The 24,991-nt window shown below is 35.3% G+C and overlaps 1 protein-coding gene, 2 long non-coding RNA genes and 1 pseudogene across 7 annotated transcripts in view; 2 read left to right on the top strand and 2 right to left on the bottom strand.

The window, feature by feature from the left end:
* Positions 1-1,007: 1,007 nt before the first annotated feature.
* On the bottom strand, positions 1,008-2,688 carry LOC18434344 (acidic endochitinase-like; annotated as a pseudogene).
* A 3,951-nt stretch (positions 2,689-6,639) lies between these two features.
* Positions 6,640-7,734, bottom strand: LOC148781515 (uncharacterized). Its single transcript, XR_016056925.1, has 2 exons — positions 7,221-7,734; positions 6,640-7,051 (listed from the first exon to the last, which is right to left on the bottom strand). It is a non-coding gene; the product is annotated as an uncharacterized LOC148781515 (long non-coding RNA).
* Positions 7,735-8,387: 653 nt separating this feature from the next.
* Positions 8,388-10,223, top strand: LOC148781514 (uncharacterized). Of its 2 annotated transcripts, none has more exons than XR_016056924.1 (2): positions 8,388-8,526; positions 9,928-10,223. It is a non-coding gene; the product is annotated as an uncharacterized LOC148781514 (long non-coding RNA). The 2 variants fall into 2 exon arrangements; XR_016056923.1 differs by having other exon boundaries at positions 8,394-8,526; positions 10,005-10,223.
* Positions 10,224-14,702: 4,479 nt separating this feature from the next.
* LOC18434345 (Glycosyl hydrolase family 38 protein) overlaps positions 14,703-24,991 on the top strand; it is a 32,138-nt gene continuing 21,849 nt past the window's right edge. For 2 of the 4 annotated variants that reach the window (XR_016056922.1, XM_011625107.3), the window contains exons 1-12: positions 14,703-14,842; positions 14,960-15,073; positions 15,544-15,774; positions 16,387-16,470; positions 16,734-16,822; positions 17,019-17,193; positions 18,073-18,192; positions 21,750-21,833; positions 21,916-21,987; positions 23,346-23,459; positions 24,419-24,519; positions 24,644-24,737. Coding sequence is in view for 3 of the 4 variants with exons in the window: in XM_011625107.3 (XP_011623409.1) it covers positions 15,571-15,774; positions 16,387-16,470; positions 16,734-16,822; positions 17,019-17,193; positions 18,073-18,192; positions 21,750-21,833; positions 21,916-21,987; positions 23,346-23,459; positions 24,419-24,519; positions 24,644-24,737 (1,137 nt within the window). In the remaining variant the exon portion in view is untranslated. Of the gene's footprint in view, positions 14,843-14,959; positions 15,074-15,132; positions 15,208-15,543; positions 15,775-16,386; positions 16,471-16,733; positions 16,823-17,018; positions 17,194-18,072; positions 18,193-21,749; positions 21,834-21,915; positions 21,988-23,345; positions 23,460-24,418; positions 24,520-24,643; positions 24,738-24,991 lie in introns of all 4 variants that reach the window. The other 2 variants (XM_020667421.2, XM_006844417.4) reach the window with 2 other exon arrangements.

The raw sequence follows: 24,991 nt of genomic DNA, 5'->3' as shown, positions 1-24,991 counted from the left end.
ACAATTTCAAGAAAAATTATAAAAAAATCATAAAAAAAAAAAATGCTTGTAATGGGTTTTTTTTAATTCTTTTCTATTGTTTTGAAAAACATTGAAAAGTATTTTGGCCATAAATACTTATATATATATATATATTTGAAATATTTTTAAAATACCCTTGGGCACAAATTGATTTTTCAAAATTCATTTTTTCAATTTTTTTTTAATCTCATTTGGATATTTTTTGTTTAATTATATTTTAAACAGACTTTTCATTTTTTTTGAGATTTTTAAGTTTTTTTTTTGAATACATTTTAACCCTTTTTAGCTCTTTTGGGACCTGCTCGGTTCGAGCCGATTACCTAGACAAAGCCTATGGACTGGTTTCGTTCCTGGGTTGTAATTTCTAAGACTGATTTAGGCCTGACCCGCGATGTCCAATATTTAGATCCAGTCGAGTTGACCCGCAAGCCAACCGGTTTGCAAACCTAGTATGAGAATCAATAATCTTTCATACTATTTGACGGGGGAAAGCAAGAATTTTCTCCAAGGACTGCAAGTGCAAGGAAAATAAAAAAACAAAAAAATGAGAAAGCATATATTCATCAATAACAAGAAGTATGGGAGCAAAGAAAGAGGATCTTGGTAATTCCCATGAATTTCTTCTTTTCACCAAAACCATGTTGAAGTCATACATGTTGCATCCTCATCTCAATTTTGAAAAAGAAGAATATTTTTTTTTGAGATCTAAATCATCTTCATATTTGACATATATAAAAAATGAACAAGTTTTGTTGACAGTTATAGGAAATTTTTTGCATCCTCATCTCGATCTTGAAAAAGCTTCAATGTGATTAGGTACGAGAGCTTTTTCACATCAAATGGCCGCCAATTGGTCTGAAAAAACGCACTGCAACCAATTGGTAAAAGAAAACTCCCCCACCTAAAGAACACCTATGGATTGAGAAACTTATTGCAGTATAAGTGGTACTGTAGGTAATAAACAGCATGTAAAAATAAAGTCAAGATTGAGAAGAAAGAGCAAATACATTCACAAAAACATGAGATACAGAGTGTACACAAGAGAGAGAAGAAGTCATGTAATGTGATTTTGCCCAAAGGTCTCAAACGTGGCTTTTAATGGAGGAGCTATAGCCAGTCTGATCATCATAGTATTTGGACCACAACATGACCCCTCCATACTTTTTAGACCCTTGATCCCAGGAAGCACCTGGGAAGTGAGGGTATCAGCAGGAATGAAGCCGCTCCCTGTAGCTTCAGGCGCAGCCGGCAATCCCAAGAAGACCTTTGTTGTCTGGATGGACGACATCCACTGCTTCCATGCGTCCTCCAAGTTTGTAAGGTCACCAGCATACTGACATGGAGGATTGTTGTAAAACTGCACCCAAACATAGTCGAAGAGCCCTGTCTTCAGGGCCCCTCCGATCCAAGCGTCGGGGAATGGACATTGGCGTTCGGGGGTGGCGGTCAGGTACACCTTCTTTCCTCGGCGACTGAATCCCGAGAGTGTCCTGGCAAGCTCATCCCAATGTTGATTTGTACCCCCCTCGACGTCGAAATCGAGCACGGCATCACCTAGGGGGCGAGAAGACGAGTGCCCCCCGAGATAGTTGTTCCAAAGGTAACGTGCAACCTGTTTCGTGTCGTCAGATGAGGCAAGGTAGTAGCTCCCAGCACCACCACCACCAATGGAGAGTATTACTTTCACACCCTGGCTTTGACAGGACGTTATGTCATCGCTGAGTCCGGTGCAGCCATTGGAGTAGGGCTCGCAGTGGCCAGCGAGGTTGATCTGCGGAGTTTGGCCGTGGAAAAGCAATTTCAGGTTCCAGACCTATCTTTAACATGAAACATGGGTTCGGAAGTTATAAACTTCCAGAGCCTAATTTCGCTTAGGCCATGTTTGGTGCGGCTTTTGAAAGCCACGACTTCCAATACCAGAGCACATATGTTTTTGCTTAACGTGAAGTGCTACATTGCTTTGGAAGTCACTGTTAGGGTAGCAATTGGATCGGACGGACTCCGTGACCCCACATGTCTGAGTCTGGACCCTAATATTCGACCCAGTGGGTCATATGCAGTCCATAGGATGGAACCCGACTTGAGTCAGGTCTAAGTCTAGGTCCATCCTAGACTTTCTTGGTTTGGTTTGGGTGTGGGTCAAGGTCAACCCATAATATATATATATATATATATATATATATATATATATATATATATATATATATATATATATATATATATATATATATATATATATATATGTGTGTGTGTGTGTATGTGTGTGTAATGTGCATGGAGAAAAGCTTATATGAGGTTGCAACTTTATAAAAGTGAAGTACAGTCAGTAGAAAGGAGTATTCCGAAATTGGGTGATCATCTCAACCTCAAGATGTATAAATATAAGGAAAAATAAAATTTCAAATCCTAAAAATAGCACATCTTGTAACAAGTTATCTGAACTATCTATTCTTCAGATATTCACTTGTTCATAGATCTGCACGATTTGTACCATTTTTGATATTTCAAATTTCATAATTAAGGTTGAACATGGATTTTCAAGTCATCGTAAGGTTTTCGATAAGAGAACTACATTTTCTACCAAACTTTAGATGTGGGCCTTACTAGCACAGTATAAGGTGGGCACCTTATACAAACCTTATATAAATATAAACTGCACCTTCCCATTTTACTATCTTATTTCCAAGTGGTCCCACTCTTGCTCTTAGTTGATTGCCTTTTGTTTGTTGTTGCAAAAGATGGAATTGAACCTACAATCTCAAAGTTGTAGCAATTAGAGCTCTCCAATAAAGCAAAGGGCAATCATAGTTGATTGCCAAGCACTGAAGCATGATGGTTTACACCTTTATGGTCACATTTTTTTTCTTTCCTTTTAGAAAGTTCAGTGTTGGGATTCCTTTTAGAAAGTTTCATGTCCTCCTGGTTATCTCTCCCTCCAAAAGATTTGTTGCTCCCATGGGAGCATACTATGTATTGCTACCTCAGATAAAACTCAAGCTTGAAATACTTTTCGACTCTACATTTTGCAGATCTAATCTATGTTGGCAATGGTGGGTGAAACAGTGGGAAAATAAAAGGTCAATGAAACAAAGGAGCTTTACTCTCTCTAATCTCAAGAACGATAAATCACTTTCTCAAGATAACATTTGCTCTGTACTGATAAATATCAATATACATTTAAGTTTCTACAAGATAAATTTGTCTTTGGGATACATAAGAGCAATGATTGAGGATACTAACTTGTCAATGCAAATGCATAAGTAGTATCGAGTTCTAGAGCACTGGAGTTGCCTCTATTCTTTCGAAAGAATTGACAAGAAAACTTAGTGTGTAAGCTTGTTGATAAAAACACGAGAAAACATGTCTCTATAGTGCCTTCTCACTTATTGCTTGTGACTATTCAAGTACCTATAAGTCAAGACTTTCGTCCCACGAAATCTTAGCCATCTAAACAATGCAATTGTTGCGATGACGTGCAACAAGATAACCTACAGTCATATAGTGACTCCTTCAGGTTTTGGGAAACTAACCGCTATAATATCCACCAGTGCGTCTGCTATCACATTGTGTAGCGTGCGCAATCGCGTTCGCTCGCTGCATGTACTCCTTTTCTCCCTTTGGTTTTTAGAACACAAGTGAAGTGGATGTCTACTTCTTTAAACAAGGTCATCTATAATGTTGGATGAATAACTCATCATTTCTCTCTCTACACATATAAGATAAAATATTATTTCAAAGGATCTACACTTTCCAAAACACTCTAGAACAAGATAATATATTGTTTTGAAATAACCTAAGGTATTTTTCCAAAGCAAAAATACAAAAACCTTTAAAACCTAAAAACCAACATTAGAGAAAACAACCTTTTAATCGTGCTCTCTATGTACCTCAAAAGAAGAAGAAGAAAAAAACTCCTTATATTGAATAGATACTGCCTAATTTTTAAAAATGGAAAGATTGATGTGTTCAAGAGCTCAAAATACTTTTTTAAAAATAATAATCAGCTGGTGATAATGAGATGGATCTCTAAATTTTGGATAAAAAAAGGTTTTCTCAAGTTGCTCGCCCGAGGGAGTTGTTGTATAGTATTGCCCCCACCGGAGCATAACATAAGCAATGCCTCAATCTTTTACCCGACGCAAGTCGCTCTCCCTCCAATTCCATCTTTTGGGTTAAATCAGGGAGGTTTATATGAAGAAACGACGTTTCTTCATTGATACAAAACAATGTTATACAAATTTTAACAGTGCCCTGTACCTCATGCAATATTTGGTTTATGCCCTTGTATTTATACGTGCTATATTTGTTCACATTTTAAACTAACCAAGTAGGTAATTTTTTAGCAGGATTAATCACGATTGGAAGTGGAATAAGTATTTCCTTTTCTTTACTTTTTAAATTTTTGAATAAAGTTTTTTTTTTTTTGAACTTTCGAATAAGTAAAATAAGTATTTATTTTGAGTGCGGTTTGCATAAGGTTGCAACCTTAAACAATCAAATTAAGGTGCAAATTCGGATGTTATCATAAATATAATTTTGGTGTCAAAAAATCTTAGGATGACCTGAGTATCTATTTTCATCTCTAATTATAGAATTTTAAAGAGTAATGATCCTATGAGACTCTTCCACACCCATGTGTGTAGGATCCTAAAGGATCACCATTTAATTTGGCAGAGATCTCTAGAAAAAGTATCACATGGGTATGGGATTTGACTTTTCTAGAGATCTATGCCAAATTTAATGGTGATCTTTTGGGGTCCTACACACATGGGTGTGGGAGGGTTTCATAAGATCATTACTAAATTTTAAATTCTAAAAATGATTCAAGTTGAGTAGAAATTTATTTTTCTTTTCATATTCATACATCTCGATGTCTAGATAATCAATTAGAAGGTTTTCCAAAATCTGAGTAATCATTTATGAAGAATTTTTAAGGTGCACCTTAATTATATATTTTAAGATTGCAACCTTATATAATTTTTTTTCCATTTTTCTTTATTGTGAGTTTAGTCGGTTCGGCTGCAAATTAAGAATTGGATAAAGACCCATATAAGGGTGTTTGGAGAATAAAAACCATAATGTTTTAGTAGTCCATCCAAATTGTTCTGTAATATGGTTTGAGTGCATAGAGAGTATTCCCACAGCAACACTTTATATGCGTATTCTCCTCGTAAAAGCTGAATCTGGGGATCCACTTTAAAATAGCCCTAAGAGGACTATTTTCAAAAAGAAATAAATAAACTGACTACTATAAACACTTCAATTAGGCTATGCAGATTTTGGACGACTTCTATTTCAATACTGAAACATTATTTTTTCAGGAATATAAAAGAAAATATATTAGATGAAAAACGGTTATGCAAGGGTAAGGCTCTAAACAATCAAATTAAGGTGTACCTTGAAAATTCACTAGAAGAGGTTGTTTCGTTGTCCAAAAGTCCTGAAGTCAATTATCTTGACCTTAAGATATATAAACATGAGAAAAAATGTATTTCAAGTCTTGGAAATAGTACATCTTGTGATGCTTTTTCTGGACCGCCAATTTTCAAGATTATCAGAGATTTGCTCAATTTACACTATTTTTTAAGATTTAAATTTTATAATTAGAGATGAAAATAAATTTTCAGGCCATCACAAGATTTCATGGAAAAATGTCTTTCGACACTATTGCAAGGTGCGCCTCATATTGATTTCTTAGGGCCTCAGCCTTATACAAATGGGTGTGGTTTCTATAAGGTTGCAACCTTAAACATTCCAATTAAGGTGCACCTCCAAATTTTATCGAAACATGTAATTTTGATACAAAAAATTCTTAGGAATATCTGAAAATCCATTTTGATATCTAATTATAAAATTTTAAACTCCAAAAATGGTTAAAATCAAGTAGATCTATGACCATATGAAAATTTTGAAAATAGACGGTCTAGAAAATGTTTTACAAGATGCATTACTTCTGGGACTCAAAGTTTTTTTTTTTTTACATTCATACATCTCAATATCGAGATGATCAATTAGAGGGTTTTTCAACGTTAAAACAACCTTCTATGATGGATTTTTGAGGTGCATTGTGATTCTACATTTTAAAGTTACAACCTTGTATAAAACTTTTTCCTATACAAATTACACCCATATTAAATTAATTTATTTGAGGTTGTTCACGTTGAATAAATCACATGCTCAAAATTCGTATATTGAAACATGTAAAATATATTTGATGTCTGGTGGGGTTTCGAATCCCCTACTACCACTCTACAATCTTGGACACTCTACACCCTGGTATCTTTTGTTGCTGTACCTACCCTTTGGGACAATCATCCACATAGTAACCCCTTAAAGAAAAAAAAAAAAAAAATTCCCTTTGTGTTTCTTGTTCTGAATTTTTCTTTTGGACACGGTTTCTATGAGTCCATAGACTCACATGTAGAAATGCGGGCCCTTTAATAATTTGCGTTTTGAAATAGAATTTGATCTTAATTTTTAGGGAATGTATAATCTTTAACATGGAGATTATTAATCTGTAAAAATAAATATATGTTAAAAATTAAAAATGATATTTTTTGGAGAAAATATTTGAACCGTTGATTTTACTTTTTCTTTGGAGAAATATTATTATTAATATTTTTTACGAATAGTTTGAACTTTTATTGAAAAGGAAATTACCCAAGGGGGATTACATCATGTGAAATGGTGAGCAAAGGCAAGGAGGAACCACACCTAGCAAGAGAATCTGCTAAGGAGTTGGCCTCTCTAAAAATTTGGGGAAAAGATACACTCATAGTTTCTACCAAATCAAGAATCTGTAACCAAACTGAATTACATTTCTATGGCACTCTTTGCTTTTTATCGCACCATCTAATGACATTCTTCGAGTCACCTTCTATCGCACAAAAATTGCCCAAATTTCTATTGCAAAAGATCTTCAATCCATGAAAAAGAGCAAGCATTTCAGCTTGATTTGCAATAGCTTCACCGATAGGCAACTCTCTACTGTATCCCAGATCCGTCAGTGTGCCACAGATATGGCAACTCTCTACATAGAAAATGTATCTCAGACCTGTCAGTGTCTAATTATATAATATGTCTACATAGAAACTGTATCGTACAGTTTTAGCAAGTATTAGTTGTACAGTCTCTATAACAATATCATTGTATTGTAATATTATTAATTCAATAGAATACAAAGAAAAAATTTCTCTCACATGGTATCAGAGCAAGGTTCTTTGCTCTCAGTCTCTTTGGCTCGGAAGGCGCTCTGCAACGCTTCACACCTTTGATTTCTCGGTCTTCCTGAGATCTCTGCAATCTCTCTCTGGGTCTTCTTTGCAACCTCTGTGAACGCCAACAACCTCTCCCTTTCTCTCTAAAAGTCAAACATTGGCCATTGAATCTCTCTCCAACAAAAACCCACTATGGTGGTCATTGAAAACCAGTTTCTTTCTCACTCTAACTGTATGCCCTCTGTTTCTCTCTCCCACCTTGAAATTTTTGTATCTCCCTAAAAATCTCTGCCTTGACCACCACTTTCCCTTTTTGTTTCGCATAGAAACTGTATCCCAGACCTGTCAGTGTCTACATAGAAACTGTATCCTACAGATTTAGCAAGTATTGGTTGTACAGTCTCTATAAAATATCATTATATTGTAATATCAATAATTCAATAGAATATAGAGAAAAGTTTTCTATCACAACGGATAGCCCCCGAATTCCTATCAAGCTTGGATTTCCTTATGAGCTACCATTAAAATTCAGTTTATGGGACCCTGTTTTGGTGGACGGTGTAGATCTCCAAGCCCGCATAGTAACAGGTTCAAGCTTGGATGTAACGACCTAATAATTTTACTAAGTCAGATTTCGGGTAAAAGGCAATAAGGCGGGGAGCTTGGGGGGCAACGTCGGCAGCGTAGTGAGAGAGTCATTGCCGGCTAAGTAGCGAGGAGGGGTAACGCTGTTTGGAGACATGAAAGTAAGGCAACGCTGTGTGTGCACGCGCATAAGGGAGAAATGTCACGTGCATAAGAAGGAAACACCACACGTGTAATGGAGAAATGTCGCGGGCATAAGAGAGAAACGCCGCGTGCGTCAGGGAGAAATGTCGTACGCATAAGAGAAACGTCACCCTAGTAAGGGAAAAATACCGCGCGCATAAGAGAAATATGTCGCGTGCGTAAGGAGTAACGCCGCGCACGTCATGGGCAAGTGTCGCACGTGAAAGGGGGACTAGCGTCATGTGTAACACTGCCGTGCATGGCCTTTGTTTGCCACTTGTCAGCTACATGTGAGTGGCTCGCCACTTGTCAACCAGGGGATGCCACTTGCTACCTCAAGAGTATTTAAGCCCTCCTCTTTCCCCTCACGCCACTTCCACCCACACTCTCTCATCCTTTCTCTCTCTCTAAGGAAAGTTGAAGGACTTGGAGGAGGCTCCCTTACCTCACTGTTAAAGCAGCCAATGGGAGACTTAAAGAGGATTGTAGGAGAAGGATTTGCGAGTTTTGTGCATCTAAGGTAAGTAGATTTAGAAGTGTGTATCATAAATGTTTTATGCATGAAGTATGGAGGTATAAGAATGAGCTTAGAGCTTTGAATCTTGTGTGTTGAATGCATGATTGTATAACCTCTGTGAACAATGATATTGCTCGTCAAATATTCCTGCGAATTTAGTCTAGATAGAGTAAATGGTGAATGTTTATCATCTATGGGTTGAAAGATATTGATGTTGATGGTTTGTGCTTAAACATGAATAAAGATTTTGGGGAAAGAAAAAGGGGAAAATGAATTTCCAGGAACTATAGGTGTTTTTGTATCCAATATCTCAGTGAACAGACGGAGTCTAAATGAGCTCAAATTGGTTTTGAATAAGAGCTATGTGTGTCCACTACAACTTTTATTCTTGTGATATCATGAAGTTTTGCACATGTTAAGATTTATACTTCAATAAGTAAGATTATGTCACTGTTAACAGACAACAGATTTCCAGCCACTGTCTTCTACCTTGTACGAAACTTTTGGATGACCAACAAGTGTCCAGATTTGTTCAAATCACCACCATTTGAACGGTGTATGTGTCCACTATAATGTTCATGTTAAAACCATGTTCAAATTCTTCATGAATGAGAAGCTATAACTTCAATTATGTAAATAGGTCATTGTGGACAATTTTAATAAGTTGCCGAATTGATGTTTCTGTTGTCATGTATTTTAAACAACCAAATGATGCCCGTTTTCTTCCAACCTATAGTCATTTTAAAGATTTATGAATAAGCTTGAAATCACCTGTTGAGCACTTTTCGAAATTCTTCATAATTTGAGAGTTACACGATTAAATGCAAAGACATGTCACTGTGGGCAGATATTATGGAAACTCAAAACTGATGTCACTGTTGCCACCAATTTTGAATGACCAAAAGAGATCATTTTTCTTCCAAATCACCATAATTTGAAAGGTTTATGGGAATACTTAAAATTGTATGAAAATACTTTCGTGAAAAACGTCCTAGATTGAAAACTACGCCCATTTTACGGTGTTTGGTCACTATTGACAGAACTTTCCAGAAATTGTGCATGCTCAGCTATGAATGTTATTTAGTGAATGCTATATGATATTTAATTAATGAATGTGATGCAGTGAATACCATGAAAGGGATGTGAATTCTATTTAGTGAATGTTATGTGATATCCAAATAGTGAATGTGCATACTATATAGTGAGTATCATGACATGAGTGTGAATGGTAATTAGTGTGTGCTATGTAATATTCATATACTGAAGTGCCATATAATGAATTCTATACAATGAAATTCTATGTGCTGACAATGTGAAAGGCCTGAGTGCCAAATGATGAATGCTAAATAAAGAGTGATATGAAGGCATGCTCCAAGCATGACCCTCTTGTGTGATTGATAATAGTGAAGTGATTCAATGACGCCACACACGAGTTATTTGTGGTGGTGTGATGTGACTTGATAAGAGAGTAGAAGTTGTAGGTTATAAGACTTCCGGTTGGGGGAGATCGATCTGGTCGACGAAGGCCCGTACCTGTAAAGAAGACATTTTGCTTGTATGTGTTTTTGGCAGAGGGCCATGTTCTGGGTTGTCTTTTTGGAACTATGAATTTTTGTAATTTAGGCCTTCTGCGCCTTGAACAGATGTGCTACTTCAAGATGTTTATGTAATGTCATAAATCTTAATTCTCCTTTGACCTAGTTCCTGTGCTTGTGTTAGAGTTTTCTTTGTTTCGTGGTTTGCTTTGATTGCCGCATTTCTAAAGGAATGAGCGCACTTCATCCTGAGTGGAATTCTCTACCACCGGTTGTGGTCCCGCACTCTATCGCCATCCGGTAGGGTACGGTAGGGGTCAGGGCGAGGGGTTGTGACATTGGAGGCACCAAATAATTTTTCTTTTCTTTTATTCAAATTTTTTTAAAACTCTTGAATGGTGTTTCTGAGGGATACCATATCCTGCTGCCGTAATCATTTGCTATCTCTTTTTATCGAGAACTTTACTTACATTTTACACACCCCTCCTCTCTCAGCACAAACGCGTAGAAATCATCATAAACTCTCTCGCCTATTTGCCGCCAATTACTAAAGGGATGCACTCTTTCTCAACCATGCTTACAAGAAAAAAGTTTATATATGGTAGCAACTTTATATTATCAAATTAAGGTGCACCTCAAAATCCAGTAGAAAAGAGAATTCTAGAGTTAGGAAACCTTGCATTTTGAGATGTATGGATATAAAGTAAAAAATAATCTTAAGTCTTAAAAAATAGTGTATCTTGTAATAAATTATTTGGTCGTTGTTTTTCAATATTTTCAAGTGTTTATAGATCTGCTCGATTTGCACTGTTTTTGAAATTTCAAATTTCATAGTTCGGGTTGAACATAGACTTTCAAGCCATTGTAAAGCGTCTGACACTAGAACTACATCTTCTAGTAAAGTTTAGAGTGAACCCTTATTTGTACAATATAAGGTGGGCACCTTATACAACCCTCGCCCTATAAATAAAGATTGGACTAGACTAGCCGACTCTATGGATTAGATTGTTAACATGTGGTTTGGCCAATTTGTTAAAACAAAAATGGTGCCTAATCAAGAACAAGCTAGTACTTATATTTGACCAGTTTTGGCTGGATTGACAAGTCATTTTTGCTTGATAGGGTTGGCTAAACAAGTCTGCATAAGCTTTTTATAATATTTCTCATCTAGTTCTTATTCATGTAGTTTCTTTATCTTTTTAATAATTGGATTATATATTAAGAGACCATTTATTTTAAATACAAGAAGGTCAATGTCAAATTGGATGGCTTGGGGTATCTGACAAAGTCCAATTTATTCATTTTTAACTTGAGACCAGTCAATTAATGATACTCTTACAACTACCCAAATGGAAATCTAATAGACAAGTGGTACTAAAAGTAAAGGGAACGGTTTCTATACTTCTCCTATAACATAGAAGATCTATGCTTCCCCTACCATCCAACCATCCAATTTTGATCAAGAGAGCCACTCACCATTTGATCTTAGATCCGACGTCTCAAAGTATTTTATTTTTAGTTTTTTTTTATACAAATTATATGAATATAAAATTTGGTATGTGCCATTTTCTCATTGGGCACCTATAAAACATATTCAAATAATTTTTTGGTAAAATACAATGACCAAAATACCCCTTAAATCTTTTAGGGTATTTTGATCATTTTATTTTATTGAAACTATTTGTTTTATATTTTTCGCTAGTGCAAGTTTAATAGAGGATTGGATGTACAAAATTTACTGTTAAATTAGTTTGTAGAAAAAAACATTAAAAATAAAATAGTGTAGAGACGTGACATTGTGATTGGGGCAATTTTAGCCCTCCATTCAGAATGGATAGTTGGATAAAGGGAAGTATATATGTTTTATGTTGTAGGAGAAGCATAGAAAGCTTTCCCAAAAATAAATAGTCTCTTTGTATATTTTTCCTTCATATAGGAATATCAAAACATGAGCCGCAAGTGACTTTGTTGGAACTAATTTATGCTATCCTTTAGCATTACTACCATTTAATACTCCCACCTATCTTTTAGGTGAAACTAACCAAAGTTTGTTGGTAAATAGCTATTTACAACACAAAAATACTAAGAGAATTTATCAGATAGCATCTATATCTTTTGATTCAATTTCAAAAGGGTGTGGTTTGTATAGGGTTGCAACATTGTTTGTAAAAGTATGGTTGTGATGCTCTACACTGTCACTATCATGCTTGCACACCAACACTGATTGGTATGCTCTCACGCTGTTATCACTTCTCTTCTGGGTGTTGTCGTAGTAGGTTGTGTATCGCCATAACCTCAACTGGTCAGGTGACTGTTGAAGGGGCAGTGCTTAATACGAGTAATGGTGGGAAGCCTAGGTTAAGTTGAGGACGTCGAAGAGGACGACTGGACGAGGCCTTCAGACATTGATTTATGTGTTTTGTGGGGATTGGGGATTATTTGGAGGTTGGTGGTATAAGGTCTTCAAGGTTCATAATTATATTGTATTTTAGGAGTCTAGATCGGTCTTCTTTGAAAGTAGGTTATTTTTCTTTTCTTTTTTTTTCCTTTATTTGTTAATAGTTATACTTATAGTGCTTGGCTCTTTTCGTTAATAAAGTAATAGTTAGCACTAAAACAAAAAAAGATAATTTATATGATTTATTTCATTTAGGTGGTATAAATTTGATATATCTTTTAAGATAATATTATAATATCACACATCTTTTAAGATAATATCAAATCTATATAGTCTAAATGGATAGTGCAAATCACTGCAAGCTACATCTACAAATAAGTTTGCATCCTCATATAAACTTTGTCTATTTCAAACCTTCAAAATCCACATGAATTGAAATAGCAGAAAATGGAATACTATTAAATTATTAAAATAAGGCCACGGCTTATGGAAAATTATAATTCTAGCATAAGAAAACCTTTAAATTGATCATCTCGAATTTGATCATCATGGTTGTAAAAAAAAAAAAAAAGGGGGTTTCAAGCCCTAAAAGACCGGGTATGTTTTAATATAAGAAAAAGTTTATATAAATTGTCGACCTTATATTTGTACGAGAAAGGTGTACCTAAAAAACTCAATAGAAAAGGTTTTTCCTATGCTGGAAATCCTTCAAATCGATCATCTCGATCTTTTGACTTATATACATTAAAAAAAAAAGGGATTTCTAGTCCTAAAAATAGTTCATCTTCTAATGCATTATCTGGACTGTCTATTTTCAAAATTTTCAACTATTTAAAGATCTGCTTGATTGTCACTATTTATGCAACTTTAACTTTTATTATTGGGGACAACAACATATTTTCTGGTCATCACAAGGCTTTGCGGCACCGAAACTGCATTTTCGGAATTGTTTTGAGGCGCACTTTACTTCAATAGTATAAGGTTGACACCTTATACGAACCTCCCCCTTTAATATATTATCTAAATGTTCTATTTTCAAGTGTTTACATATTCACACCATTTTTTTATTTTTAAAATTTGTTTCATAAGGTGGAAACAAATTTCAAAGTCATCTCAAGAATTTCTCATGCCTAAAATGTTTTTGAAACAAAATTTCGAAGTAATGCTTTCGTTTTTTATTTTTTATTTATTTTAACAAAGTAATGGTCTTATAGAAATTGCATCTTTATTAAGAGGTTACAGCTGCGTCATTAGCTGTAGAGGTGAGGTGTACATTCAAATTTTATCATGGTATATAATTTTGATGTAAAATGTTCTTAGGATTATCTCAAAATCTATTTTTATATCTAATTATACAATTTTAAATTGTAAAAGTGGTTAAAATCAAGTAGAGCTATAAACTTATGAAAATCTTGAAAATGAACGGTGTAGATAATATGTTGTAAAATGCACTATTTCTTAGACTTAAAATATTTTTATTTTTCATGGTCATACATCTCGATGTCGAGATGATCAATCGACAGGTTTTTCAGCATTAAAACTACCTTTTCCAATGGATTTTTGAGGTGCATCTATAGTTCTACATTATAAGGTTGCATCATTATATAAACTTTTTCCTTATTAAAAAAATTTAGTACTTTGTTACTATAGGAGATATATAATTTATAGGATAGTAGACACTGAGACTATTTATCTTTTATATAAGGTGGTCACAATTCTTTACAACCATTTGATATGAAATTTGATAGCTTGGAAAATTTCTTTTGAAGCTTAAGCTTGATCAATGAAATAATTACAGCCACCCGATTTTACATCCCATGGTCAAGACTAATGTGCCACTTTGTATAAAAGATAAATAATCTTATTCTAGACTTTTCTATAATTTATTCCTCGGATAAATTTTCCAACTTATATTGTATAAGCAGGTGGATAAGCACGCACTTCAACAAGTAACAGACGGCCAAGATTTACGAATGGGAGATCTTTAAATTTAAAAGCAGCCATCCGATCTTCCCTTAGATTCAATAAAAGCCAAACAGCGCGTGCAACTTCCACGTGAACTCATCCCGGATTCTGGATAAAACTAAGGGGCATCACCGATATATAGTATCCTCACCAACCCTATTTTAAAATGGATATATCAATTAAGTTACTAACTCGACTTAAAAATGGGACTAAACTCCACTTAATCCGATCAAAACTGGCGCCCTGTAAATAAAGCGAAGCAGCTATCCATTTACGAAAACAGACGCTGAAATCTCAACATCTTTACTTTTCCAGTAAGCCTACTCCATTTGTTAAACCCTAAAATTGTTGGAGAAGATTAAACAAAAAGCAGGAATGATTATCAGAGCTTCATCATTATTGCTATAAAAGGATACAAAAGGTAAATGACCAGCGTTTACTCATTATTATTCTCCATTTTATCGTTAAATCCGCCGTGATCGAATTTGTTTGGACTGGTTCGAGGGTTTTTTGGGCTTAAATGGCTCTTTATTGCTAGGGTTTCGGTCTTTCATGAAGTTGACTGAGGTCTTTGCAACAGTAATGGTGTGGACAGTGTAGAGTGAGCTTTCTGATGAGCATGGTGATCGCTTAGTGTGGAATAAGTGTCGTGGTAAATTTGATGATTCGATTTTTTAAATTTGTTGTCAATTCAAGCTTTTTATTGTGCAGTGTTGAATCAGAGGTCTCTGTGAAAGTGATGGCACCTATTACAGTTTCTGCTAATTGTGGCGATCACTTAATCTAGTGAAGTTCATCCTTCTAGACACGTTCAGATATTTTAAGCTTTTACTGCTTCTGTTAATGTGGACAATAATAGCGTTTAGTTTAATTTCGGGATTTGGTGATGCTTAATGTATTCCTTAGTGGCTTAGTGAAGTTCGTTTATTGTCTATGGTTTCAGAAATTTATTAGAGTTTCTTACACTGTTAGTGAAACATAGAGTTCTGAGAAGGAAAAGAAACCTTTGATATTTTTGTGACTTCCTAATTTAGTGAAATTGCAATTGGATAGTTCAATTTTTGGACTTTAGGTTTCTACGTTATTATTTTTCCATTAATTTAGACACGTTTCCTGTTACAGTCAGTCAGCAAGAGAACTGCAATAGCAATGGAAGTTAGAGTGGTTTTGCTATTGGTTTTGGGAATTGTTTTCTGTAATGGAAGTGCGTATGGAAAGTTCATAGCCTATAACACTTCTCAGAGGACAGTTCCTGGAAAGATCAACGTCCATTTGGTTGCTCATACTCATGATGATGTGGGGTGGTTGAAGACTGTTGATCAGTACTATGTTGGTTCCAACAATTCGATTCAGGTTCGTTTCACAGTCATTTTTGAATTCATATATTGGGTTTTATTCCGAGGAAAGTATACCATTCACCTCTAATTCTCTGGATTCGTGTAATGGGTTTTATTATAGAGAAACTGAGAAACTATGCAATACAAATTCTGTGTTTGGTAGAGAATATACAGTTAGCGTATCCACAAACCTCCATCCATTCTAGGAAAGGGGCTGGGGTTGTGGTGGTAGCATCCCCACACCTAGTTATTACTTTGTGATATCCATTCCTACCGCTGACACCCCCAATTAACACCTTCAAAACGTGACTCCCTAATCTATTGAAAAAAGGGGTAGGGGCCTGTCTTCCCCGAATTACCAAAAAAAAAAAAAACCTCCATCCATTCTCAATATGGAGAGTGTGATGTCCTGTAGTTATGTTTGAATGTCAGTCACCGGTACTACATATGCTCTCCACTACAAATCTTGAGGATGGATGGTGGATGCAACTCTATGTACACTGAATGATGTGTCATTATGTGTGGCATGTATTCCCTTTTTTTTAATTTAGGATTTGTGCATGCATGTTTTTCTGAAATTGTCACCTGAAAATCTTTTTTCTTTCCTGTTCTTTTTCCTTTTTTTCAGGGTGCTTCTGTGCAGAATGTATTGGATTCCCTTATTCCTGCGTTGCTGGCGGATAAGAACCGCAAGTTCATCTATGTGGAGCAGGCATGATAGGTTTCCTCATTTTTTCTTATTTGTTTCCAGATTGGGTTATTCAGCTTTTGTGCTGCAAACTCTCTCTGTCTCTCTCTCAGCTGGGACTGCTAAGTCTTATGCCTGTATAAATGGATAATGTATGCATGCATGTATCAACCCTTGCAAGAAATTTTTATGAATTCTCTTATCCTTTAGGATTGGGCTGATTCAGTACTAATGCTGAAACATCTCTCTCTCTCTCTCTCTCTCTCTCTCTCTGTGATCCACTGCAGGCATTTTTCCAGCGTTGGTGGAGAGAACAGAGCGAAGCAATGCAGGCAGTTGTCAAGGCACTCGTTAACTCAGGCCAATTAGAGTTTATGTAACGCTTATTCTTGTTTCTCTTCATAATAATCCCCCATAAGTTTTTGATGTGGGTTAGCCATCTTTCTGATCTAATGTCTATTTTTGCGTCGTAGAGACCTATTATGGTGGAACTTGTATGTTTTTACAAGGCTTATGTGGTTGATTTGATGATCCAAGTTTTTAACATCTGATGATGCACTCTGACTCCACAGAAATGGTGGAATGTGCATGCATGATGAAGCAGCTCCCCACTACATTGACATGATTGATCAAACAACTCTTGGGCATCGTTTTATTAAGCAGGAGTTTGGCAAGACTCCTAGGATTGGCTGGCAGATTGATCCCTTTGGACACTCAGCAGTACAAGCTTACTTGCTTGGTGCTGAAGTATGCATTCCTCTATTTTTGCAACCCTCTACTCTTTTTCTTCTGCCTTTTTATCTTGCAATGCCTCAAAGGATCTAGATTTGATGGTTTTTGCTGTATAGTTCTAAGATATTCCTAGTGGATAACTTTTCATATATTTTTCCTTGTTTTTCTTTCTTGGGTTACATCACTTTTTGGTTGCATTTATTCGACCAATGTAACCATATCAATATCGTCTACGATCTATAAAAATATGTAAAAGGGCCTTCGTTGACCAATAAGGAAGATATGCTCAGGATTTTGGTGCACAAAGTTCTATGCCGGTGTCTAGGCATATTGCTTAATGACTGCTTTTTGTACTTGTACAAACAAGAAGGAACTTCCTTTAGGTATTGAGAGCTGTCCTCTTGGAGCACATTGATTACTTTGTGCTGTTCAGCTGCTGCAAGTGATTGATTCTGCTTATTGAAGCTGCCAGTCCCATTTAGCTCATGTTACACCCTCTTTGAAGATGACTGCTAGGCTTAATGCACATATATAGTCACATCAAATTTTCTTTTGTGTGCAAGTTTTCTTATTCTGAGTCAAATTGCTGCCAATCTGCATTTAGTTGTTGTGATTAAATATCTGTTTATTAATACACTATTTGGGCATATGTTGGTATAGTGAGGGGAGGTTGGGTTTTGGGATTTTACTATTCCTACTATAAATGTTTGAGTTCCATAAGGCATTGCTTTAATTTCTTCTCTTTTCTTTTCTTATTAAGAAAATTATCTCGTCTAGATAAAATGCAGATTGCTTCATAATAATGTGACTTGTGACTTGGTGATATGAGAGGGCGACTGTCCTATTGATGAGTATGATTTATTGTAAAGTTCATGGCAATGTCTGGTCTTGCAGCTTGGATTTGATTCCCTTTTCTTTGCTCGAATTGATTATCAAGATAGGCAAAAGCGGAAAGACCAAAAGACTCTTGAAGTTGTATGGCAGGGCTCTAGGACCCTAGGCTCATCTGCTCAGGTTAGCCACATTGAAATTTATTTGTACTAGAGTATTTCTTATAGATTAAATTATGTGAAGGGAATTTTATAATCTTTATTCTACCTTTTAAAATTCTTTCAATTCTATGTAATTTGTCATTTCTAGGCTTTCTATTGATAGAGAAACTGTATTTGTACCATAGTTAGCAAATCGGTAGTTAATAGCCGATTTTTTCAAAACATCAGAGGTTTTTTTGATAAACGTTTCAAACGGCGTTTTTTTTTTAAAGTTCGTCAAAAAAATTATTGTTGTCATAATAATGTTAAAAACGCGTTTTTATGCAGAACGTATTAAATGGGACCAAAAAAACATTTCATTTTTTTACTTGTAAATTTTTTTTTAAAGGGAAACAACTTTTTTCCAGTTATGTATAATTTCTAAAAAAACATATTATTTCCACAAAAAAAAAATCCTAAAATGGAAATTTTTATCCCCAATAGATTTATGTATTGTTAGGACTTAGGGTTTATTATCTTAGGGTTTATGCTAAAATCGTGTTCTTCTTCTTCAAAGCCGCATTTACAGATTGAAGGTATGGTTTTTTTTTCTTTTTCTTTTTCACTTAAACATGTAGATGCAGATTTCAGCAGTTATTGTGTAAAGGAAATACTGTTTACTTGCAAATCATTGTGTAAAGGAAATTATTGTGCAAAGAAAATTATATAGATGCAGAAACTAGATTTCTGTGATTATTTGTTGGAAGAATCTATAAGATTGTTTAGAAACATATGGGCATCTTTGTTTAGGGAGGAAAACTTTTGAATGGAGCATCACATGCCAATGGATACATAAAGGCCATGTCAAACGATCGTGAGAGATTCTCTTGGGAAACATATATATTAAACCTTGAATATTTATGGCATTCCTAAATGAATACAAAAACTTAAAAGAAAAAAGCTTAAAATCAACAAACCTAAATAGTTCTTCTTGCAATCCAAATTGATTTTAGGGTCTTGCAAATTACAGAGAAAAACCCTATTGAACCACAATCTTCTTGCTCCTGCAAATTATAGAGAAAAACTCCATTTGAACCTCCTGCAAATTACAGAGAAAAACCCCTTGAACCACAGTCTTCTTGCCCTTGCAAGCCAATTTGTGTATCCCCCATTTCATTTTCTCTCTCTAAAACCACTGTGGAAATTAACAAACAGGTGGAAGGCTAAGAGAGGTGGAAGGAACCCTGCCCTTTTGTTGGCAGCCTCTCCCTCATTTGTCCTTGGATGAATAAGGAGCATAGTTTCAAAAAGCGGATCGCTCAGCGCTTGGGCGGCCGTCTAGGCGGATATCCCAGGGCGCCTGCCTGAGCCTGCCTAGGGCCTGCGCCCCACCTTGGGGCAGAAATGTGGCTCCTTGAGGGTATTTGTTGGTCTTTTTTTTAATACTAAAGAAGCAAAATTGTGGGTTTAGGTTCATTTGAAACCTAAAACTCATTAGAGGCTATTTTAGAGAGAGAAAACCCAAAAAAAAAAAAAAATTCTACTGGGCTGCCCAGGTCTTGGGCGCTCGCCCCTTTCGACCGCCTAGGTGCCGCCTAGCACTTTTTGAAACATTTAAGGAGGAAGTTTCAAATAATTAGCACAGATCATCCCACTTGGCAAATCCCAATCAGGACCATCACCAGAATGCTTGCGAATGATGGTCAATTTTGGGCACTAGAATGCCTGTGAACGATGGTCAATTTTGGGTTCGGAGCTGCAAAGCCTCTTAGTGGAAGATTCTTGAAAAGATTATGTTTCTTGAAAAGATTATTTCTGAGCATAGCATAACTGGATTATTCTTTGAAAAGATTCTTGTTCAAGTCATTGAGGAGTTAGGACCACAAAATATCGTTCTTCTTGTGACTGACAATGGATCAAATTATGTACTTGCTGGTGATCTAATAGAATCGAGATTCCTTCATATTCATAAAACACGGTGTGCTACACATGGGTTGAATTTGCTTATAGAAGACATTGATAGAAATGTTATTTGGGTACAAAATGTCATTAAGGTTGCTAAGTTAATAGTGGATTTTATGTATCGGCATGGCATTGTTTTCGATTTAATGAGAAAGCACACTTATGGAAGGGAATTGAAAAAGTATGGTAAAACTAAATTTGCCACTAACTTTTTGATGGTTCAATCTGTATCGCTAGTAGAAGGGCTTTGAGAATGATAATTGCATCCTCTGAGTGGAGAGCTATGAATTATAATAAGAGTAAAATGATACAAAAATCGCAAAAAATAATTCAAAGCTCCAAATTTTGGAATGATGTGATAGTGATGGGTCAACTATGGGATATTTATATGAAGCAATGGAAAAGAGAAATTATAATGGCAACGAATCTAGGTATGTTGAATTGGTGAAGATGTTTGAAAAGAGGCGAAAGGGAAATATAATTCACCCCATTCATGCTGTTGCCGCATTTCTTAATCCAACTTCAATGTATGGTGGGTTTGTTAAACTTGAAATGAAGGATGACTTTACCTTGATTTCAAATTTAGTGATTCAGGCAGAATAGAAAATTGTATTCTTTTCAGAGTTGTTGAAGTACCATACGCGGGATTCAAATATATTTGATGGTGTTGCATTGGGATTATTGTCAACAATTCATCCTCGTAAGTATCTTCTTGATTATTAGTTTTTTGTATCTTCTTGTATTATTTATTTTTTCAGTATTTGAAGAAAATAAAATTTATCTCACTTTTAATTATATCTCGAGTATGTGGCTAAAAATTTCTCATTATGTAGGAGTTTGGTGGGAAGTATGTGGAGGAACCATTCCACTGGTTCGAATTGTTGCCATTCGGATTTTGAGCCAACAATGTAGCTCATCAGTATGCAAAAGAAATTGGAGTGCTTTTGAGGGGACTCAAACCAAAAAAAAGAATAGATTGACACCAGCTATGTTAACTGACTCGGTTTACATACGAATGAACTCGAAGATGATGGCTGCATCGTGTGAAAATGAAATTTGAGATTGTAATGCAATTAATCTTGAACAACTTGGTTCATTGTTATAAGAGGTTTCCAAAGAGGCGGAAACTATGGACACCTCTCTAGATGATGATGCATGGCTATATGACTTGGGGATTACACATTCCCAAACTCCTAACTTTTCTTTGGACTCTACCATGCCGTATGCCTAATTTTGAATATTTCTAGTTATTTCTGTATTTAATATTATATGATTGGATGAGAGTCATGAGATATCTAAATTAATTGACTTAATTGTATTAGTCTAGTAAAGTTTTTATGAATGGATTAGTTATTGATGGCTTTGACATAATTTTTATTTTTTAGAATTTCAAAATTTCTAACATTTTAACTTATCCCATTTTTTGACTCCGAATTTTTGAGCCTAGTCCGATATATTAGCGATATCTTTACATGAAGTATTTTTGGCGATCCGTATTTTTGACCCAATTTTTTCATCAGACTTTTTAAAATAAAAACAATTTCTTTCCTATTTTATGGTAAGCCGATTTCTTGATAGTCCCTGACTTGTTAACTATGATTTGTACTGGTTTCTTTTTCTTATTATTGCATCTTTCAGATTTTCACAAGCATATTTCCAAAGCATTATGACCCCCCAGAAAGTTTCTACTTTGAAGTTAACGATGAATCACCTCTTGTTCAGGTAATCTTTACATGATATTCATCTATAAATTCTGGACTTGTGAATTCATGCTAAGCCTTTTATCTTTTGGTTTGGTTTGTAGGATGATATTCTTCTTTTTGATTACAATGTGCCAGAGCGAGTGGATGACTTTGTTAATGCTGCAATAGAGCAGGTAAATCTGTGATATTGATACTTCTAATCTTCATTTGTGGCTGGAATTTCATATGAAGATAATTCAGTTATTGCTTCAGTACTGAGAGTATAATTTGTCTTTCTTAAGTGCAGTAATCTACTTCTAGGGAACTTGAATTGTTATCCAATTAAAATTTGTTTAGAGATTGTAAGTATGACTTATGAAATCTCTAGAACAACGATCTTTGTCCCGTTGAAATACTTTAGGATGAGATAATCATCAGGAGGATCTTGTCTCCCAGTTCCATTTGTTATCAGAGATTCTTGGACTAACTAAACTTATCCTTAGATATTTAACATCGTACGGGCAGAATAATAGTTTTGTATAACTAAAATCAATGAAACAAGTTGTCATGAACTAATTGCATTTAAATCTCTAACATAAAACAATTTGGACTTAAGCAAATCCTCACGGAAGTAAATCCCAGGCTTACAATTTGTTGTAAACTTCCACTACATGCTCTACAATTGGATGGTCTATTTGCAATACCATCTGTTTGTCATGGGATTTGGTCAATCAAAAATAGCAACTGTCTAAAACAAGGGAAATTTATCAAAAAGCTTCCAAGAGATGAACTATTTAAAATATCATCTGCTTTTAATTTAATTTAAAAAATTCATCAAAGGACACATAATCGTGAGTTATAATAGTTGATATTTTAGGTGCGATTTGATAGATGGATGCAATGTTAAATAGTCGATATTTTATGGTGTTTTGGTAAATTTCCCATGAATAAATTATGAGCTCTCTTTGATTATGTACATTTTGTGTTTAGAACTAGGGAAGCACCTCTGGTCTTACTATAAAGACCTAGGTTTGTTGCTCTCCCCGAGTTATAGGAGCAAGAAACAATTTATGTATGCCTTCAAGCTGTGGAGAGAGGTGTGTGTCTTGGAGGAATTTGTGGCCTCCAAAGACATTTTGTTTAGATTGTCCAAGTTCTATATACGCTTTTTTTGGCCACTTTTGAGCATAAAGATGAAGACACTCATTCCTTCTACACCCTATACAATATTGCAGTTTTGTTCTCCATCCATGCAATGGATATGCTTGCTTTACCCGTGGTTTTGGCATAAGTACTTGATCATTTACTGTTGTGTGGTATGGGCAGTGGGAATTGACTTAAAAAATTGGATTTGGTATGCTGATAGTTTGAATTTAAGCTAAATGGAAATCATGAGTTTGAATGTGCTTAGCTGTAACATACTCCATAATTTTTTCTGTCACTCTAGCTGTAAGGTAATAACGACTGACTTCTTAATTTTTTCTATCACTCTCCTTCTTCAAAGAATACATAGCCAGCGATGCACTTCAACTGATGACTTTTCGTGTTTCAGGCCAATGTTACTCGCACAAACCATATCATGTGGACCATGGGAACTGACTTCCGTTATCAATATGCAAACACTTGGTTTAGGCAAATGGATAAGTTCATTCATTATGTCAACAAGGTACTGTGACTTCGGTGTGATAGTTTCAAGACAATCAGTTCAACAAATATTATATCTATTGTTTCCTATTTATGGATTGTTTATTGCACAAGGTTCTGATTACATATGATACACTACTGAAGTTAATTTTTGAAATGTTTTTTCTTCCTTCTCTTGCAAGTAGAGTAACTTGTATCATTATCTCAAGATGGAAACTTTGTCATTAAATTTATTAATCAGGAACATGAAATAATCAGATATTTGTTAGCAAAGAACTTTATGGATATGCAATAACTTTTAGTAGATATGTTTTGGTTTTGATGTCAATAACTATTACACTTGGGGCAATGAGGCCTGCATCTTCTTGCAGCAGGTCTTGGATTTCAGCTACTTATGATTGCATACACGGACTCACTATTTGTTCATTGATACATGAAAACCTTGATAATGGCCTACCAAAAGGTCTCTTTTGCTATTAATTGTTATGATTAATACAAATTAAAATGATTGGATATTAATTATATTTTTAAAGAATTTAATCCTAAGGAGTACTATAATTGACCATTGCTATTGATAATTGCTAAGTGCCCAACTCTGGTCATAGACAATCATCATCATCATTATAGCCTTTTCCCAATTTCTGGTCATAGACAATGACGTGTGCAAAATACTGGTACAAATCAAGGTCCCCTTTATCATGCTACCTTTATTTTATGATATCTTCCTGTCAACGTTTTTTTTTTTTTTTTGGTTTCATATGGCGGGCGTCCATGTTATTATGTGTTATCCCTGTTTCGTAGTTGTTGCTACAAATTGCAAGAAATTCATGTTATTGGTTTTTTTTTCATCATCATGCTTTTCAAATTTGAAATGGTATGTATGCATATATGTATGTATGATTTGCCACTATTAAATATGATATCACTTGTATATTCAAAAGATATTCTTGTGAATGAATGTGCTGTTGCATATACTGTTAGGATGGGCGCGTCAATGCCCTGTATTCAACCCCATCGATGTACACTGATGCAAAGCATGCTGAAAATGAATCCTGGCCTCTCAAAACTGAGGACTTCTTCCCGTGAGTAGATCATCACTTTTTATTTGTGATAGCTGAAAATTCATATATGTAAACAATAACTGAGCATTTACATCACGTAGTTCGAAGTTTCTTGTCCTAAGGCTGTCCCTTTTACATTTTTTAGCTATGCTGATCGTGCGAATGCATACTGGACTGGTTATTTTACAAGCAGGCCAGCCTTCAAACGATATGTTAGAGTGATGAGTGGATATTACATGGTAAGAATTTCTTGTTAGTGTTGATTTGTTTTTTGGTATTGATTGTTTATAAATGCCTTGCAATTTTCAAAAAGTCGGATGCGTTGGCCTAGGCGGTTTGGGGGCTTGCTGCGTAGGCGGCCAGGCGCCCACCTAGCCCTGGAACAATGACAGGCTAGGCCCACAAGCAGTTCTTAGGGCAGGGGTTTAGGCCCCCTAGGGAGTTGTTAGGGCAGTTTTAGGGTCCCAAAACCCCTGAAAATAAAAAAATAAAT

This window comes from Amborella trichopoda, chromosome 6, assembly GCF_054954075.1.
Source record: "Amborella trichopoda isolate Santa Cruz 75 chromosome 6, AtrichopodaSantaCruz75HAP2 v2.0, whole genome shotgun sequence".
NCBI lineage: Eukaryota > Viridiplantae > Streptophyta > Magnoliopsida > Amborellales > Amborellaceae > Amborella > Amborella trichopoda.
The sequence above is the reverse complement of the archived record's forward strand: the minus strand, read 5'-3'. Positions and strand labels throughout refer to the sequence as shown.